Raw genomic sequence first — 20,557 nt, 5'->3', positions numbered from 1 at the left:
GGCGGACGCAGTTTTTCTTTCGTCATGTTTCCATGGCTCTCACTATATTACAGAAATCGGTTCTGCTGGACACTTGGTTGTACAAGAGAGCCGGAAATATTACTGAGTTAATTCCAAATTGAGCAGAATGTCAAGAGAAAGCAGACTTACCGTTTCCATGTTGGATCGCCCAACAGCGTAGATTATTTCGCGACGGGTTGATTTCTGCTGTACTCGGACAAAGCACCACATGTTCAAATGCGCAAAATTTCTGAATAAAGCTTTATTTTGCTAAGCTGCTCTGGTAGCGGCAAAATAAAATGATTTCCTGGTACTTGGGAGTGAAACCTCTTCCAAACAGTCCTTAGGTAACCCGCCTCAGTTTCAAGTGCTTCTTTTTTTCCCGCGATGATTCCCTCTCTTTGTTAAGGGATTTCATGTAGAAATGAAGGCGTGTTAGCAGGAAAAACTTGGTGATGTGGTTGGTAATACTCAGCCCATGAAGTTCACAGCCAATCAAGACATTGTTCTTCCTGAGACAGCATGTCAGCTGATCAAGGCTGTCATAGTGCAGTTGGTTGTTGCTAAACCACATAGAAAAGGTGAGTTCTAACGCCTCTACAAACGAGAAAAGTTCGTGGGATGGGTAGAGCAGACCACCTTTGTCACAAAATTTGGTAAATGTCGAGAGTTCTTTGTTAGCATTCTCCGGATTCACGAGAAGCTGATCAAAACAGTCTTTGCAGTGAGTTTTCAGGATGGTCTTTCGTGCAACATACCCTGCAATGTAAAACACCAGGCGGCTGTCGCTCGTTTTTTCATTGTACACATGGTCAGAGAGAAGCTCAGATTTCTGGAGCCTTTGTGAAGCATCTTCTATCTGTCCTCTGTCAAGAAGTTCATCCACTTCACCGCCTGCTTCCTTCTCACCCAGCAAAAACTGCAGGGTGCCTCCTTCACAGTTTCCGCTGCTCGGCGCTTTCACTAAGTTATAAAAACTTAGGCAATTAACAGTGATGAGGAACTGGGTTGCGTTGGGGTGGTCATTACAGCCGGAAAACTGACGTATGACGCCAAACAGTTTTTCCAGGCTATCCTGACAAAGGCGGCTTGTCAGCAAGTACTTGTACCCAAGCTTGTCATGGACATACTTTAACAGATCTAATGTTGCATGGAGGGTAACCCTCAGTCCTTCAGCTGTGCTTGCTGACAAAAAACCTACTCTGGAAGGTGCCAAGGATCTTTCCCATTTGTTAAGGTACTCGATGAAATCTTTGATGTTTTTCTCTTGAATGGACCCAAGTCTTAGAGCTTCGGATGGAATACGTGCTGTCATCGCCTCTATTAGCTTGGCCATTGTGCTGACAAATGCCTCAGTTGCTGCTGGGTCACCCCAATTCCTTTGAATTTCATTCTTGTAAAAGAAAAGGCCACGAACGACTTCTGAGCTGAAAAGTTGGAATGCTAAGTTCACCCTCATTTTCTCAAAATTATTGGGCTTCACGTGGCATGCACTAATTTTTGGCATGACCTTGAGGGTGACTGCACATTTATCTTCCTCGTGTGCCACCCTGATGTGCTCAATGTAGGCAGCACCATCCGGAGTTTTGTAGAAGCACTTCAGGAAACCGTTCCTTACGCATTTTATCAAGTGGGGAAAATCTGACATAAAAAAAAGACGTCTTTCTTTATCAACAGGATGAGCAACCGACGACTTCACACAGCTCGAGGAACCAGATATTCCAAATATGCGCCACATAGAGCGGTTCCATGAAGCGCCATCAGCTGTCACAAAATCAACCTTCAGGCCAGCTTTTTCGGCAAGAATCACAGCTTCTAGGACGATTTTCGACAACAGAGCTGCCTTCACATTGCCCCTTGAGGCAAAAACACCAAGTATTTGATGCCAAGAACCGCTTAGAGGTTGAAACATGACCACTAGACCGTGATCACAAGGCACATGTTTCTCACTTTCGGGGGTGAATTTTCCTAAGTCCACAAGTCCCTCAATCTTTCCCCCTCCAACTACACTGAAACACTCCGACAGTTTCATCTCATCTATTATCAGGCCACCGTGGCACCTGAATTCATCCATGGTCTTCGTTTTCTTGCCAATCCCTGCAAGCACAAGGGAGTTGAAGCCAAACCCGCTCTTATACTTCCGCATATATGTCTTCAAGCAGGTTCTGTTCGGGAGTGTTAGTATTCCCTCTCTTCTGACGTGCTCGTAGAGTCTTGGACTCTTCATGCGCATTATAATGCACTCGAGTAGCCAATCTGGGTTGTATTTCATCCCTCTCAGTGATTTGCGACGAGCTGCCTGAAAACACTGCAGTACCGCGAGCCTTTGCTTAGGTGGAAGAGCTTTTAATCTGTCTTCCAGGACGCTCTCTTCCAGTTCTACACTCTGCCTCTCAAGATCCTTGATGGTTTGTGTGTAGACTGACAACTTGGCCTTGAGTCGCCGAACAGTTTGCGTTTGAAGTTTTTTCTTCCTTGAGAGTCTGGGAGCTGAATTCTGGCTACGACGCTTTTTTGATCGCTGGTTCAAAAGAGCTTTTCTTAGATGCTTGCACATCACACATGGCCTACTGTCATGCGCTACACCACGACACTTTATGCTTGAAATGATTGCGTCAAAAAAGTGAAATTTCTTGCTTCCCAACGCAAACGGAAATTCATCGACTGTGCCGGCTCCAACACAGACTTCCATGCTGTCGACCTCTTTCAAAAGAGATGTAGGATCGGTGGATGACAGCCCCGACTGGCGCACTCCCTTTAAAAAAACATCTTGTTTCACACAGTTCGCTTCTTGTGAAAACACAACCAGCTTGCTTGCATATAGGACCCGTTTATCCTTCCCTGGTTTGCACACACTGTAAGCCACAGTCAACGGCGAAGGGTTCAACGTGTGCATGCCCCACGAACACGACGGTAAAGTGAGGTCCTGAAACGAAGCTGTGCAGTACGGAACCTCCTCGAAGCCCACACTCACAGAAACGGCACTGTCTTCTGCACATTTCTTCTTGGCTGGAGCTGTGGGTTCAGGCTTTGCGGGCCGCTTCCTGTCAGGCGGCAGTTGCTTCGATAAATACTTTGGTAGGTTTGGGAAAAGCGTGGGCACAGCTCCAGGAAGCAACAGAGGCCTGCTTCTTTCGATTCGGACGAGCTCTCCATTCACTGTGTGCTCAAAGTACCTTGAAATGTACCTTGTGTCGAAATGAAGCTCGCACACCGCAGAGTTCTTCTCGAGTTGTTTGTCAGCACGCGGTATAGCCCGCTGCCACTGCGCCAACGCCAGTTCATTCTTGGGTACACCAAACAGCGACAGTTTCATCTTGCACGATTTGTAGCCAGTAGTGCACCCAGGCACAAAACAGTGGCTCTGTTTTCTGGGCATCACCACACATACAGCGCACAAGAAATAACTCACACAACTGCCGGCAAAGCCGAGAGAAACACGTGCAGCACAGCTCACGCCAGCGTATGCCACCGCGCCTTGCCCATCGACTGACGTGCAAACGTCGTCGAGCGCCGCCTGTCGGATCCTCCTCAAAGGCCTCAGTGGACCGCATACGGCGAGCGGCGCGCTGCTCACACTTCCCCCTTGTAGCCACTGTAGCTGAGTACCGACTGTACTGACTACCGCGAGCCTGATGCTTGAGCAAAATGCTTGGGAATGCAGCATTCCGTCTCCACCTTATGCTACTTTTGTCGGCATGGACCGACTTTCACGTCATCTTGTACGCTGTCGCCTGCATGCCGCATCAGCATCGACGTCGTTGGATCCGGTCGGCCTACATGAAAGCACTTGTGCACGCAAGAGGGTTGGCAATGTGCCCTGCCGTCAACGATTTGGCTGTCATGCAAGGTGAGAACATATCTAAAGCATCCTTTTAGACAGACACTGTGCTATACTTGTTAATGAGAGAATTTAAGCCTGCTAGTACTCCCCAAAACGAAGCAGTGTACGAAGGCGAGTGGCGTTCGTTACGAAATATTTTCGATAGCAGTCGCGTTGTGATCGGCAACAATAGCCGTCAGACGGTCCAGATATTATGATTGAGTGAGTGAGCTTTAGCGCAAATTCGCGATTGAAAACATCCATCTGAGGCCGGGGGTCAGGTCAGCTGGCTGCCAAATTCTGACTACGTGTTCCTGAGCCTGACTCAAAAATACAGGTAAGCGCTTCGAGCTGTTGGTTCACGTGTTGACAAAAAAAAAAATAGACGCAACGCGTGAAGTGAAATTTTGGTGGCCACACTACTTGCGCAGCTTCCACAGCGTTGCACCTGATGTATGAAACGGGGGGTATAGAAACGGGGAGTTGGTTTCAGTTGACACCTTGGCAAGCGCCGAGGCAACTGCCCATTGTCGGAGGCGAGCCCACGGGCTGAGTAGCTGTCGTCCGCTCAACACACCGTCCTTGTCACGCTGCTTGAACCATTTCCGTCACACTTTCTCTATTTTGTTGACTACAGATCGGTGGGGAATAAAATCAGTTTGCGCCACCGAGTATCAAAACTAGATGCAGCAGAGAGAAACACCTGTCAAAGCTCCATGCAGCTGCGGTGGGGTTGACGACGCGACAAGGGTCTGGTTGGGAGTTCCGGCGGCGCGGTGGGCAAGCTGTGTGAACGATGCGAATTTCAGCGGCAGGAGAATTCCGTTCGCTGTAGACGCCGGATTCCCCAGTGTAAAAGCGCTTCCTTTCGCTGCCAGTGCTGTGGCTGGTACGCACGGTATGAAGCCTTTGAAGCGCTATGTAGAACATTATTGCGTGCGATAGCCGAAAAAGGACAAAAGCGATTGCTTTGCTTTGCATCGAGTGAGAAAAGTACTGGATGCTTTCTTTTGCGGTGCACAATCACAATGTTTGGATTTGTGTGGCCTGTACGTGTATTTTAACTGACCAAAATAAATGCGTCAGCTCTGGAAGTTAGTGGTAAACATCAAGATTTCTTTATTCATATCACAACAGCATCTGCCAATGGAGCAGCACGCGTTTCAGGCTTCAAAAGTTCTTAATTTCACTGCTATCTCACATCGTCCCACAGCACACACATCACCCAGTGCTGTCTTCTGTTGCATTTGGATGCACTGCTCTTGCAAGCAACATTTGACACTTCATGTGGCGTTTGTGTACATTTTAATATATTATTTATGTGCTACTTTGTATTAGCAGCTTTTTTCGAAATATTTCATGGTTTCTCTCCTTTGTTATAGGGTCTTTGCTGGAAAAAGAATGGAAGCAGAGAGGTGTCTGGATGAAGACTCGTCCTAATGACTGGTGGGACCGCATCGTGGCAGCAGAGTTCACCGACGAGGACTGGAGAGATAACTTTAAAATGAGCCGAGCTTCATTCAGCGAACTTGTTTTACTTTTGGAACCATTCATGTCGTCAAAGACATAATGTGCGCGACAACCACTACCAGTGCAAAAGAGAGTAACTATTGCCCTTTAAAAAATGGCCAGCTGCAGTGAATACAGAGTGGTAGAAAATCAATTTGGTGTTCACAAAAGCAGCGTCAAAAATTGTGTTTACATGTTCTGCCAATCACTTGCAGAGCATTACTTGAACAAGCCTGTAAGCATCCCTACTGCCACAGAAGCTGAAGCTATTGCCAGAAACTTTGAAGCAAGGTACCACCTCCCTCAAATATTTGGGGCAGTCGATGCTACCCATATCCCTACCGTGGCACCAAAGAAAGAATATCGTGACTTTGTGAGCGGAAGAATGTGGACATATTACAATGTGCAGGCTGTAGTAGATGACCGAGGGCGGTAAATTTCATTTCACAAAACATTCAGCTTTCTTTTTCTCTTGGGAGTTTTCTCCTGGCAAACATGGGAGCCAGTTGCCTTTCCTCCCACAAGCTCGTTTGCTTGCACCATAGTTTGTTGTTCTTCTGTAGCAAGGACTGTATTAGAGCTGGCCAATTAATGTTAGTGAATAGATTGCACAAGGGCAGTTCACTTGTAAGTTGTCATAGAAGAGCCTTTGTTGCTGGAAACTACATTCTTACCATAACCCCTTCGGGCGCGAATTAAGAAAAAGGGTCGGGAAAATTTGAAATCCTTTTTAGACTATCTCTAATAAATAACACAAAACAAATGATATGGTTAGAAACTTGTTTATTTAACATGCAAAAATTTTTGGTGCTGTGTACAATTGTACCCATGGCGCCTGAACACAGAAAAAAAGGCAATTACATAATATTTCATATTCTGTGATTTTCATGGGTTGTTATCATTGTAGAAGCATCTTAGAGAGATTTTCTGAAGCATCTCTACAAGTGAACTTGACGGCACCTTACTTTTTGTTGTGGAACTCATAGTAGCAGTCTTTCGCTGCACTCAGGCAAAGGAAAACACCACACTTCCGACAACAAATTCGAGACTTGGAGGCACAGCCAGAGTTTCGGCACCTTTGCGGAAAGTTTGCCGTCGTGTGCATTGGCCAGTGGTTGGTGCCGTCAAATCTTGTTGAGTTGGTTGGCATGGGCGTACCACTGTGCGACTGCCGAGCAGGCTTCCGATTGGAAGTGCTTGGTCTTCCCCTCCTTTGTGGTGCACTTTTGTTGCTAGCAATCAAGCTCCGCGCGATGTCAGATTGGAATGCCATCACATCCTTCACTTCTTTTCTAGGGAGTGCATCTTCGTTTGAATCGCGGATGTACTCAATCCAGCTGTTGCAAACTGCGAAGGAAATGAAGTGGGAGATGACTCTAACTGGCCACTTCTTTGTCCTTGTGTAGAGTTGATACAATGACATTAAGAAATCCAATTTGTCGACGCACAACAGATAAGGACCAACAGCATTATTTTCCAACCTGGTGACTCATTTTTCTGTGCACAACTTGAGTAGACGCCTCGGTTCCATTTGTCGCCAAGAGAAGTATAGACAGCCTTTCCGGAATCGTAAATTCATCTGTTTGGAATGTCTGAAAGAATGGGGCACAGACATTGTTTGGGCATTTCGACAGCTTTTTGCTGCTGCATCAAGTAGCTCAAAGACCAGTATTAAAATCAAATGTGTCTTTACAGCGTCTTCCCTTTGAGCACAATTACTTCCTTCTGCTGCAACATGGACATGTACCAAAGGATCTGAATCACCCATGCTCTTATGCGAAGACGTAGCTGTGCATGGTTCCAGAGATGCATCACTGAAATTACTTGTAGGAGGCACATCATCCAGAATGGAGGTTTCTGAATCCTGCATTGTTGCTCCATCAGCTGTGCTTAGGGATGGATCCTCATCTCCTGCATCAAGCTGCCGAAATGAGACTGCCCTGTCGAAACGTGTTTGCCACCTGCATTTAACAAAGGCAAAGATCAATGGCAATCTTGTACAGGCTACAACCAAACCTGTAATGAAATCAAAGCACTGAGTGCATGTCTGTGCAGCCTTTGCACCATGCATGCAAGCATTTCATGAAAACTACTTTCCCGACGCCTAAATTGCGAGCGCCAAACCTTTGAAAATGTGCGTAGTTTAGTTTGATTAAACCAACACGGCATCGCTTACCGCGCGACCACTTTTTATCATGAACTTTCAACAACAAAGTCTAACAAACGGTAGGAATCAAAATCCAAAGTTGTTGCACCACACAGCCATAGCTGTGCTTTCACAACGCTAGTGATGCGAGACATGCGAGACGCTGCAGGGGCGTCTGTGTAAGCAGGCGTTTGGTGTGTTGCGAAACCACGTACCCGAGCACACGAGGGTTGGACCCTCCCGCGTGTAGCCGTGCCCGGCTTAGCCGTGTCCGGGGACAAGGGAATCCTGGGGGTTGAGCCAATGCCGGGTGTTTCGACCTTTACGGCCCTCGGCGGCGGCAACACACCCCTTTGGCCTCGGCTTCACGTAGACGGCACCCCCGGACTGACCCACCCGGGGGAAATCGGCAGTCGCCTCTTCCTGTCTCTCCCTCCTCAAACCTTTGTCTTTATCTCTCACTTTTTTACCTTTCCTGTCTTCTTCTCTCTTCCATTTATTTCCTTTCTCCACTGTGGCAAGGGTTAAAACCTTGTGTGGCTATCCTACCTTGGTTGGGTACACCAGATTTAGTTATTGGAGTTTCATTGGCGTAAAACAAATTCTTACAAGCTCGAATGAGCCTGACTAGTGGCTGTGATGGCACTTTCAGAGGATGTTGGCCATGTTGGGCATAGCATTTCGAAGCTAACAGCTCTGGGACTTCCCTACTTCCATCAATAATGCTCAAATGTCAGGTTTGGCACAACTTATGCTTATGTATTACAGCGTAGGCAATATAGCCATAGAATTATTCTCGACTGTCTTGCTCCTCTTGACAAAGCTCAAAAATGTCATAATCGACATGAACAACTTCATCTGCATCTTCTTTAAGGTCAGCATTGAGATCCCTATCTCTCAAAAAGAAGGACAAGATCCTGCGAGTCGTCAATGCTATATGAGCCGCTCCGACTAGGTTGCAAAAACTGAGCCAACACAATCACTCTAAATATAGATTTAAACTCCCTGGCACGGGGCACAGGTGTTTTAAACCTGATTGAGCTAAACAAATGTTCAAGGGTATCTGGCTCAGTCGATTCAGCATCAAAAACTTGAAACCTTGCTTCATAAAGTAGCACTTTTGCAAAGCGAAAGCAGCAACGATTGACAAAACAGCGCCAGCCTGCACAGGTTTCCAGGCTCCTTTGCCAGTCTTGTCAGCTATCATGAGCCCTGTGAATAAAGCAATGAAGTCTTGCAGAAACTGCTTGGCATTGCCTGCTTTTTGGGGGCAAAGATCACTTAATGCAGTCTTTCTTGTCCGTGACGTCATTATCGTGAACCAAAAGAATACTTGGTCAATAAAAAATGCGGTTGTCAGAGCTGTGTTTGGCAGCAGGGCTTTGCCAACCAGGTACCGCAAGGCCGCAGCTGTGCTATGATGCATGAGTGAGTGTGCCGAGGCGACATTCATCTTTTCCTAATGATTTGGGTCTAGGTTACAGGTCTTTAGATGTGGAATTAGCTTCTGTTTGTGCATCTCGTCTATGGTGCAAGCCTGTGAACAAGTTCAAGAGAGACCTGCAAAAAACAAAAACAAGTTACAGTAGACCCATTTGTTTGATTATTATGGCATCTCTAAACATCAGTTTATAGCTCTGAAGACATCTGGAGAGTAATCAAAAGCCTTAACAATCCCTCACAGTGTGGTGTGTCAGGTAAAGAGCTATCATGCATTTTGCAGACTGACCTTGTTGCTGGGTGGTTTATGCCTGGCAACTGTCGCTTTATCCAGGATAATTTCATGCCCCCTGACCAGATGACCTCTCAAATTCTTGAGTAGGTGAGGCGAATCCGCTAGAAAATGCAGCCGTCGCCCACTGTCACAGGTGTGGTGACATGACGTCTGGGGCTTGCCATATTTTGGAGCACCAATGCCAGAAAGCCTCTAAATTGCTTTGTTTCCTGGGACCATATCAGTGACCACTGCATTAACTGTGATACCTGCAGCTTCTGCTCTCCTGGGGACATAAAAAATGCACTCTTTTACTTGCTGAGCATCAAAAGAAGAAGCTGTTAAAGGAACAAAGGCAGAAAAGGTTAATAGGGCACCAAATATAAGTGGCATATTCATAAAACGCAAAAAACTACGACAGGTTAAACCAATATGCAATCCTATAACTTAATGTTCTTAAGTAATTGTTATTTCACAGCAGTAATGTTGACATTTCCTAGCTTTCATGCCACTTATGCTTAAATATTTCTTGAAACTAATGCACCAAGAGCAAGCACACAATAAATACGCTGTATGAAGGAGATGACACCCTTGCAAGTAAAGTGGTAAGCAACAGCCTGCTTCCATCGAGTCATCAGTCCAGCCAGCATGAACACCAGCGCATGGGTTGCCAACTCTCCCTTGAGGGACGGATTAGATAACCTAATTGTGGGGTGCCCTGCAATGGCAAGCAGCGATTTCGAGAGATTACTACACTGTGAGCACTTTCATGGCAACGCAATACACAAAGTAGTGGTGGGGTTGATTAGAGCAGCTGCTAGCCTGGCAGACAGTGCCGCAACGGCTGGACGACAATGTGATGACAATGATGCTCTATTCGAATGACTAGAAACGATCGATAAAGTCATCAATGTCATCACAAAAATGGGTCGTCATTATTATTGGGTGGCTAAATTGCTTCAATATAATCGCATTACTGTCAACAGTAATTGTGAGGTGGGTTTTTCAAAATTCTTGTTAAGAATATTTGACTTTTAAAAAGTGTAGCAGTGATGTGCCTTCCTCAGTAAATATAACGGTCAGGGATCAAAGTTACTGAGCTTCTGAGGATGGCTTACCATCTGCTCAATGCAAGTTTGCAATACCGAACAAAAATTAATGGATTCATTCAATGACGCAGATTTATCATGTGATGGGTTAGGTGGATGCTGTCACTGTCCATGGGGAAACACTATCAACTGACTTCACCTCTGGCACTGCTACTCATTGCTGGCTTTGCTGCGGTCGTGTGATTCGCTTACGTAGATGCTGGATGTTCCCACCAGTGATAACTCAAGACTCCAGAGTGTATGGAGCCACTGAATGCACTGCAATAGAGACATGCTCCACTGTTATTTGTCTAGGCTGATCCCTTGCTTTCTGCCCACAAGGCTATCCTGAGTGAGACGAATCACTATCTGCAGGCTGAAAGCACCTACATGAATGCCACCTGTTACTCTTTCATAATTCTCTAGACCCATGCCATGAACTATTTTATTACCTTAGCTGCATTTTCTTTATTCATTCTCTTTCATAAAGTCATAGCCTTTGCTGCCACAGGTAACTTTTAATGGTACAGCTTTCTGAACCACCTCTGGCGACCATGAGCTGCCTCGCATCGTGCCCTTCTCCAGCACACAAACTTGGTCAGGAGAAAGAACTTCTGACACTCATTCATGCAGTTGGTCTCTCTCGATTTCTGCTTTATGCCATCGCTTGTACTCGAGCTTGAGGCGTCGTTCCAGATCTAGCTCCCTCTGTGATCTGAAAGAAAATTTGTACCCTGTAGACAGACAAATGAATAAGCTCACTACTAGCATCAACACTGATCTTATGTCAAAGAACTGATCTCTCATTTGGTAACTTACTGCGTGGTGTAGAAAACAAGTCTGTCACAGGAACGTCAGTGTTCGAAAGCTTTCTTTTCATCGCCCCTGCAAGCAAATATGTGATTATGAACACTTAAAAAGTTTTCCTTAGTGATATATCTGGCATCGCACAAGGAGCAGATTCATGCAGTTGCAGAACGTTAGTTAGTGCCCACGTCGTGCCATAAGTACAGTGCAACAAATCATTTCTTCTTCACGACCCTAGAAGTAGAATCCGCACGAGGCCTGCAGTGTTTCTCAAGCAAATGCATTCGCTTACCACCTGAAGGCGCTGAAGGTCAAAGGTAGCACAGGCCTCCTCTTGTGCATTTAATGTTGAGCAGTCTGCACGCCAAAGAACTGCACTTCAAGAGAACAAAGACAGGAAGTGTCGCTTGCACTATAGAAACGCTAGAGTAGTGGTACGCTCAGTGCACTTACAGTGCAATTATCATTCAGTACACAATTCAACACTAGCAAACACTTGTCTCCACTTATAATGACTGCAGTGTAGGCTTCAGGGAGTGATAATATCTGCGTGTAGCCTTCTGTGTGTTAAAAAAGAGCATCCTCACCTACGCCCTCAGACATGGCAGGTGCATCTTGCGGTACTTAGTAGTCTGCATGATAAAATAAAATCCATCAGTAAAACTGCCAGAACAAGTATCGCTTAGACTAAGAAAAGCGACGTTAGCAGTACTCGCAGTGCCTGCATCATTTATTATTTGGTACCTAATTTAGCTCTAGCAAACATTTCTGTTCACTCATGAGGACTAGAGTGTAGGCTTCACAAAGCAATTGGACCAATAGCATTATCTCACCCGCAGACGCCTGGAGTGTGGCAGCTGCATCTTGCAGTACTGAGTTGTCTGCGCAATAAAGAAACATACATCAGTAAAACTCAGTGAACAAGTATCACCTGGACTAGGGAAAGCTATGTAAGTGGTACTGCCAATGCCTGGTGCATTTATTATTCAGTACACAATTTAGCACTAGTGAACATTTGTCTCCACTTATGAGGACTGTTGTGTGAGCTTCACAAAGTGATAAAACCAAGAGCACTATCTCACCCGCAGCAGCCTGGGGCGTAGCAGGTGCATCTTGCGGTATTGAGTCGTCTGCATGATAAAAAAAGTGCATCAGTAAAACTGAGAGAACAAGCATCGCTTGTACTAGGAAAAAATGTCTGGTGCATGATTATTTGGTACGTAATTTAGCACTAGCAAACATTTGTGTTCTCTCATGAGGACTAGAGTCTAGGCTTCACAAAGCAATTTGACCAAGAGCTTTATCTCACCCGCAGCAGCCTGGTGTGCGGCAGGTGCAACTTGCGGCACTGGGTCATCTGCATGATAAAAAACATACATCAGTGAAACTGAGTGAACAAGTATTACTTGGACAGTGGTACTCGCAATGTCAGGTGCATTTATGGTTCGGTACACAATTTAACCCTAGCAAACATTTGTGTTCACTTATGAGGAGTGGAGCGCAGGCTTCAGAAAATAATGACCTGTGCCTGGCCTGTTAGGTGTCGACCAAGTGCATTAACCCACCTAAAGGCGCTGAAGCAGCCTTGAAGATGACAGGGTTCTCTTGCGCCATTTCTAGTGCTGAGCAGTCTGTGCGATAAAGCAGACACGAGGAAAAGATTGAAAACAAGTGTGTCTATAAACAACTAGTTGCTGGTGCTGAGAATGTCTGGTTTGGGTCTGTAGTCTCACATGATCTTGATGTGGTGACGCCATGAGGTGCTTCTCCACGTGTGACTTGTAAAGGTGAGTCTATAGGCACGTCAATTGAAACTTAGTGAATATTCACTCAAGGTGTGACAGCCTCTTTTTAAAAAGAATAGCATTAGCATACTCTGCTGTGTACTTACAAGAAAATAATATGCTAGGCACAGCATTTGCCTTTAATCGTTTTTTTCTCATTCCGTCCTTCATCAAGAAACTGATCAGGTGTGAAGTCATCCTGCATGCAAGCAAACCATCACGGTGAGCGACCACACATCATACGTGGCACAAGATGTAAATGACCGGCACCATTATACAGTAAGTTTAGTACTATAAGGCTTTCTTTCATCCAGTGTTCGTTTACCAACTCTATCGTTTTCTGCTTGCGTAACGTATGAAACGAAACATGGTAAATAGACCTCAATTTTCTATTTTTGAGATATTAATGCGACACCCTGCGAGCCGCCGTGTTACGTTACCAAGTCTTTCGAGAAACCAATGCTGTACAGCTGCGGTACTGAGGGCTCGCTATCGGATGCTCCTTAATAGGAGTCGCCCCTTAACAGATGCCCCTCTACAGAACTATACTACCCCGAGTTACCACACGTTAGAGGGGCAAATTGACTGTGCAAGCAACTTAAGTATACTAAAGACTTAGGAATAGTTGAGAGGGACAGCGCCCTACTTTCACATATACTAGTCCTACGTATGTTTCACTTGTGTCAAGTACCACCTCTGGCTCAATATCACTTTCTGCATTGTCTGGTTGCCTGAAAGAAAAACGCTGCTTTTTAGGGAACTTTACACCATAATTACTTAAAAGGACGTCTTGTTGGGCGAGTTGGTCACAATTCATCCTGGGTACTAGGCGCGAAAACACATACGACACAAGGGAGGAGAGGGCACAGAGCGTCTGTCCCGTCTCTTTCCTTGTGCCCTATGTGTTTTCGCACTCAAGATGAACCATAATTACGTTTACCATTCTGTTGCCTTGCTTGCAAGTTGTGTCTCTATATGCGGTGTACTCTCTAAACTTTCTGGCACCAGCATTTCTTCAAAGTCGTCTGCGTCTCCTGTAGCTGCTACATCTTTAATGTCGTGACTGTCTGCTGTTGTGGATTCAGCTACGATCATTCTGCATAAATCACAAATAAACCAATTACAGCTGCTGATCACTGATATCAATGTACAAATTAGTAATTTCACTTATCTTGTGCGGTGTTTAACCAGTGACTAATAAAATGCATTCTCAGAACTTGCTCATTACCGTCCCCACCATCATATTATTATGCATACTCGAAGAATCGGAGACCACATTGTACGCACAAGTCACTGAAACTTTGCTTAGGCAAAGTATCGTGAGGATTTGAAACATCTTAATGTTCATAACAGATGTAGCTTTAAGTTATGCATTCGTACATTACCCACTGTTTCAAATTGGTAGTTGAATATATTACTTTCCAATAGACATATGGATTCTAGCTCTTTGGCCTGTGTTGCCCTTATTCCAATCAGGCCCACTAATGGTCAGAAAAAAAGTCATACCTACAAAATACTGCCACATTATATGATGTGTCCTTCTGCAGCGGTGGTCCAGCCATTTCAAGTTTTGGAGCAGAAAAATGTCCATTCTGGAGCACTTTTGTATTAGAATAATTCTGGAGCAACCCCGGAGCAGTACGAACAGAATAAAGGAATCACCCAGAAGCGGTTGTTATTACCGAGATAAGGTTCAGCCATGTGTAACTAAGAAAAAACAAATGTATTTACAAAAAACAGTGACAAAAACATTTTATTATTGCTAGCACTGTCTTGCAGGCATGTTCAGTCAAGTGTACTCGAGTCCAAAGAACACGTTTACTATAACCATTTTTTTATGTCGGCACTCTCTTAACGCTTCTTGGATTTTTTTACGAACTCATCAAGCTCGCGAAGTGAATCAGCAATGCTGGAATTTCCTTGTTCCAACAAAGCTTGACCTCGTTGCACCTGCTCCAAGCTTGTGTTCTTCAAGCCAAAAAAATACCTTCTTCGGCCTTCTTCAGGATTGATCGACATGATGCAACCTTTTCTTCGAGTTGCTTCTGGGACAGTTTCACATCACAGTCATCTCCTTCATCCGCTGAATTCTCAGGTGTCTTTCTATTCAGGTCCACTGCTCGGCTCTGAATTCTTTCTGCGTACCTGGCTCGCGCTCTTTTTACGCTTTGAAGAAGCTGTGGTGACAAAGGCACCTTCGTGGCATCGCTGCCGTATCTTCTTAAATATGTCTTCACATGTCGTAAGCCATTGATGATCTCGATGGATAGTGAAGCTCGACTTTCAAGCATTCGTTTGTTTTGACTGAAGCCACGCTCACAGTCAGCATTGCCGTGGGGTAGAGATAACAGCGCTCTTACCAGCTTTGAAAGAAATGGATACTTAATTTCACCAGCCGCACTCTCTTGTTGAAACAGCTCTGCCCACCGATCGTCTATACGGCCTTCTGCAAGGTGAATGTTGTTAGCCGAGTCACATTTGAGCATATGCCACTCATCTACTAATCCAGACACTTGAGTACTTTGGATGACTTGTGGAAGTTCGCAGGCGAGCATTCGTAAAGAACGCACTTGGGAATCTACCCTGCCAAGCTCAAGTCCAAGAATACTTGCACTTTGAAGAACTTTGTTGTTCAGAGGCAATTTCTGCGTTAGGTCCTTCGAGCAAGCCATATAGAATGCCCGTGCACCAAGCCGCAATCGCTTTCTTTGACTTGCGTCCCACACCACCAAAGCTTGCTCGGTGTCCGCACCAACTTCGGGTTTCATTTTCCACAGCGCGGGGTCCTCCACATTGAGAGCCTTCAAGTCATCTGCACTTTTGTTGATGTAGGCTTCACTTCACAAAAACCGACTGAGGATTCGCTTGACTAACGACATCATCTCCAAGTGAAGCACATGCAGAAGTGGTTCTTCCCTTTGAAATAACTTCTGGAATCCCGAGAAAAGGTCTGCACAGTTCTTTAAAAACAGCACCTTTGCATACAGGGTTTTGTCTGAAAATGCAAAAGAAAGCTTGTTGTGCAGGTTTTAAGCTTCCAAGCGCGGTCCAGGTAAATCATCCTTGCGGAAGTACGTCTGGAGTGCTTGAAACTGCTCCTGTATGCGACAAAGAGAATCTTGAAGCGTCAACCAGTGATTTGAGACATGCCTAAGAAACACGTGAGAAGAAATTCTTAGCGCATCTTGGCATTCCTTAATTTCTCGCTACGGACGGCGCCTTTAAAGTAGTAGTAGATGCTTCGCACAAGCTCCTCGACGTCCGCACCAAATGCCTCCAGACGCTTTGAAAAGGCGTTATGCACTTTGTGCAAATTGCAGTGGCCAATATCCACCAGGCCTGGCGTTGTGTACTTGTCAAGTTTGTTTCTGACGCTTTTCATGACGTTAGGGCCGTCGCTAAAGAAGCAAATAAGCCCTTGCTTCGGAAGTTCTGTCAAAGCATCTTCAATGCACTCAACAATTTTCTCTGCAGTTCCACGTCCAAGATGAAATGATTGTAGGTGGTCAAAAACCACTTGTTGCTGCTTGTTAGAAAAGTACCTTACAAGTACATCCAGCTGCTGCACCTTTTGCTCTGGCTTCGGGGTTTCATCAACCATTATTGAGAAGTAGACATTTGGGTGGCACAGTTCACTTATTACTTGGGCTTGGTCCTTACTTCAAATCTCATCAGAAACAATGCGGGACAACTTGGTCCTGCGACAGCTGAACCCCTTTGCAACCTGACTATCTGGAAACATGCACTGGTGCATTTCTGTTGCTGTGTCTCCCCAGGAAAAAGGTACAGAGTTGCAGACGACGGACACAGCAAAAACGGCTTCTGCTTTCATAACTTGATCTTGGACAGATATGCCAGCTGTCCCGTGTGAAAAGTCCAACGTAGTTTGCACTAGCTTCAGTGGCTGCAGGTTTCCATCCTTGTCCCTGTGCTTTGCAGCAAATTCAACGTGTTTTTTCATCGTTGCATGGCGTTTGATGGCCGCAATTCCATGCATAGCACATGAAATGACTGTATTGCAGAGCACACAAATGGCATCCGTTTCTTTAGTTCCCTTTTTGCACCACACATTAATGACATCATTGTTGGAGTCCACTTCATTCAGGATGGATTCATTAAATTTTGTGCTTCTTCGCCCTAGAAAGACAAAACATTAAAATTTGCCTTACAAACAACAGGATCACACGTTTCAATGAAGAAAATAAATAATTCCACTCTGAGCATAGGTTCCCATCAAGAAACATTAGACCGATATAAATCCCCTGAAAAAGAAAAAAAAAATCTGAGCACCTGCGTGGAGTCCTGCTAACGGACATATTAACGTTCCCCCGCAGGGGCGTCTGCGTCAGCAGGCGTTTGGTGTGTTGCGACACCACGTACCCGAGCACACGAGGTTTGGACCCTCCCGCGTGTAGCCGTGCGCGGCTTAGCCGTGTCTGGGGAAAAGGGGATCCTGGGGGTTGAGCCGAAGCTGGGTGTTTTGGACCTTTAAGGCCCCCCGGCGGAGGCAACACACCTCTTCGGCCTCGGCTTCACATAGACGGCACCTCCAGGCTGACCCACCTGGAGGAAATCGGCAGTCTCCTTTTCCTGTCTCTCTCTTTCTACAACCTTCGTCTTTCCCTTACTTTCCACCTTTCCTGTCACCTTCTCTCTTCTATTTACTTCCTTTCTCCTTGGCGGCAAGGGTTAACCCTGTGTGGTTATCCAACCTTGGGTACACCATATTTGGTTATAGTGGCGGCGTACGACTGGCGTCGTGCAGACTTGCGTGCAAGTTCTGCCGCGTCCCCTCGTTGGGCTCCGTGGTGGGCGGTCGGCGCTGTTCACGAATGTATACATTTTTTCATGGAAACTCCTTTCCCCAAACTCCCTGATCGCCCTCAGAAACGAGGGCGCACCCAAGATCTCTTTCAATTTTTCGGACGACAAGTCCACAACTTTCCTCGATTCCACGTGATTCACTCAGAAAAGCCAGACAAACTAGTGCGATCCATTTCACCGTTCCTTGTTTCCAAGTCTTTGACCGAAGTTTTCGGTACAGGATATAAGGTGTCGAGAATGTCAAGTGGTGATCTCCTTTTGGAACTCCAAAATCAGAAGCAGTATGAGAAGCTGCCAAAACTTGTGTCATTTGGGGAGACCCAAGTAACAGTAACCCCGCACCGTACCATGAACACAAGCCGCGGTGTTGTCTCGGACGATGACTTGCTGGAGCTCACTGAGGATGAACTCTTGGAGGGCTTCAGTGACCAGAACGTTATCAATGTTAAAAGAATTAAGATCAGGCGTGACAGCAAAGAAATCAAGACCAAACACCTTATATTAACTTTCGGCTCAAGTATTCTGCCCGAGTCTGTAGAGGCCGGGTACATCAAGCTCCGTGTTAGGCCATATGTGCCAAATCCGCTTAGATGTTTCAAATGCCAACGCTTCGGCCACAGTTCGCAGAGCTGCCGAGGCCGTCAAACCTGTGCGAAGTGCAGTGCACACGAACATAATTCTGAAGCTTGCGTGAACACTCTCCATTGTGTAAACTGTGAAGGCGAGCACGCCGCATACTCGCGGTCGTGCCCGTCCTGGAAGAAAGAGAAAGACATAGTCACAATCAAAGTAAAGGAAAACATATCATTCAAAGAGGCACGCAGGCGGGTCGCATACCTGCCTAAGAACACATATGCCGAAGTGGCGCGTCAGGGGGCAGCGTCACAACGGCCTCCGGCGGCTGTCCGACCCACAGGCAGTGAGTCGGCAGGTACGCCATCTGCCCCCGCGGCGGTTGCAGCAAGCGCTGCTCCGTCAACCCTGAATGAGGGATCATCGACCCCGAAGGTTGACGCAGCCGAGGCTGCCCCGGCCTCCCCGGCCCCTTCCTGCGCTGGCAACAGCCGGCGCAGCCAAATCTCTCGGGGAGCCCCATCGACCTCCGGGCTGCTGGGCGCAGGGGTCTTGCCCTCCAAGGCGGGACCCTCTCTAGTAACTTCTCGCTCGCAAGAGCACGTGTCCGGCGCCTCACAAGAGGCAATGGACACTACACCTATTCCCAAGGCGCACCAAGCGCCTAAGGAGCGGCGAGGCTCACTCGAACGCTCCAGAAAGGGCAGAACCCCTGTTACAGGGCCTCGAAAGAGCTCTGTAACCTAAGGCATCACCTGTTTCCATACACACAGCACTTATTAACCTTCAATATGGATACACAAATTATTCAATGGAACGTTAGAGGTCTTCTTAGGAACCTTGATGACGTACAAGAACTCATACACAAACACAATCCCCCGCAGGGGCGTCTGCGTCAGCAGGCGTTTGGTGTGTTGCGACACCACGTACCCGAGCACACGAGGGTTGGACCCTCCCGCGTGTAGCCGTGCGCGGCTTAGCCGTGTCTGGGGAAAGGGGGATCCTGGGGGTTGAGCCGATGCTGGGTTTCTGGACCTTTAAGGCCCCCCGGCGGACGCAACACACCCCTTTGGCCTCTGCTTCACATAGACGGCCCCCCCGGACTGACCCACCCGGGGGAAATCGGTAGTTGCCTTTTCCTGTCTCTCTCTCCCTCCAGCCTTCGTCTTTCTCTCACTTTTCATCTTTCCTGTCTTCTGCTTCCTTCCGCTTACTTCCATAGTTTCCAGGCAGCAAGGGTTAACCTTGTGTGATTAACCAACCTAGGTTATTTCATATTTGGTTATAGTGATGACGTACAGCTGGCGTTTACAGGACCTGTTCTTACAGTCTCTGTAGCGTCCCCTTGTAGGACTCCATGGTGGGTGGCTGGCGTTATTGCCGAAAATTCAATTCCTTTATGGCAACATCCTTCCCTCCACTTCCTGATCGCCCTCAGAAAAGAGGGCGCACCGATGATTTATTCCAGTTTTTTGGTCGACAAAAAGAATCCTTCCCTCGTTTTCACGTGATCCACTCTGAAAAACCAGCTAAACAAGTGCGAACAATCTCCCCGTTCCTTGTATCTAAGTCTCTTACCGAAGTTTTTGGTCCAGGATATAAGGTGTCGAGGATGGCTAGCGGAGACCTCCTCCTGGAGCTCCGCGATCAGAAGTAATTTGAAAAACTGCCTCAGCTAGTATCATTTGGGGAGAGCCAAGTAGTAGTAACCCCGCACCGCACGATGAGTACTTCCCGCGGCGTTGTCTCGGACGATGATTTGCTGGAGCTCTCTGAGGCTGAGCTCTTGGAGGGCTTCAGCGAACAGAATGTCATAAATGTCAAAAGGATCAAGATAAGGCGAGACGGTAAAGAAATTCCGACCAAACACCTAATACTCACCTTCAATTCAAGTGTCCTGCCCGAGTCAATCGAGGCCGGGTACATCAAGCTTCGTGTACGCCCGTATGTGCCAAATCCCTTGAGATGTTTCAAATGCCAACGTTTTGGCCACAGCTCGCAGAGCTGCCGAGGCCGCCAAACATGCGCCAAATGCAGTGCCCTTGAACACGCAACTGAAGAATGTAAGAACTCTCTACACTGTGTAAACTGTGATGGGGATTACGCCGCGTACTCACGGTCGTGCCCATCCTGGAAGAAAGAAAAAGAAATCGTAACGATCAAAGTGAAAGAAAATATCTCATTTAAGGAGGCACGCAGGCGGGTTGCATACCTGCCAAAGAAAAGCTTTGCCGAAGTGGCGCGTCAGGGGGCAGCGTCACAACGGCCTCCGGCGGCTGTCCGACCCAC

The 20,557-nt window shown here is 46.6% G+C and overlaps 1 protein-coding gene and 1 pseudogene across 1 annotated transcript; one reads left to right on the top strand and one right to left on the bottom strand.

Moving 5' to 3' along the window:
* The first annotated feature begins 3,595 nt into the window (after positions 1 to 3,595).
* Positions 3,596 to 9,847, top strand: LOC142576301 (uncharacterized). The gene is made up of 2 exons (XM_075686361.1): positions 3,596 to 3,850; positions 5,206 to 9,847. The coding sequence occupies exons 1-2, from the start codon at positions 3,649 to 3,651 to the stop codon at positions 5,391 to 5,393; spliced, it is 390 nt and encodes a 129-aa protein (XP_075542476.1). The 5' UTR covers positions 3,596 to 3,648; the 3' UTR covers positions 5,394 to 9,847.
* A 4,825-nt stretch (positions 9,848 to 14,672) lies between these two features.
* LOC142573829 (uncharacterized) lies at positions 14,673 to 17,021 on the bottom strand (annotated as a pseudogene).
* Positions 17,022 to 20,557: the final 3,536 nt, after the last annotated feature.

The sequence above is a fragment of the Dermacentor variabilis genome, chromosome 3, assembly GCF_050947875.1.
Source record: "Dermacentor variabilis isolate Ectoservices chromosome 3, ASM5094787v1, whole genome shotgun sequence".
In the NCBI taxonomy this organism is placed as follows: Eukaryota; Metazoa; Arthropoda; class Arachnida; order Ixodida; family Ixodidae; genus Dermacentor; species Dermacentor variabilis.
This window is presented reverse-complemented; position numbering and strand designations above follow the sequence as displayed.

Excerpts from the sequence above, each read along its gene's own strand:
- LOC142576301 (XM_075686361.1), top strand. The coding sequence starts at position 3,649 with ATGCTTGGGAATGCAGCATTCCGTCTCCACCTTATGCTACTTTTGTCG. Across the intron at positions 3,851-5,205 it reads CGATTTGGCTGTCATGCAAG|GGTCTTTGCTGGAAAAAGAA; the intron begins GTGAGAACATAT and ends CCTTTGTTATAG.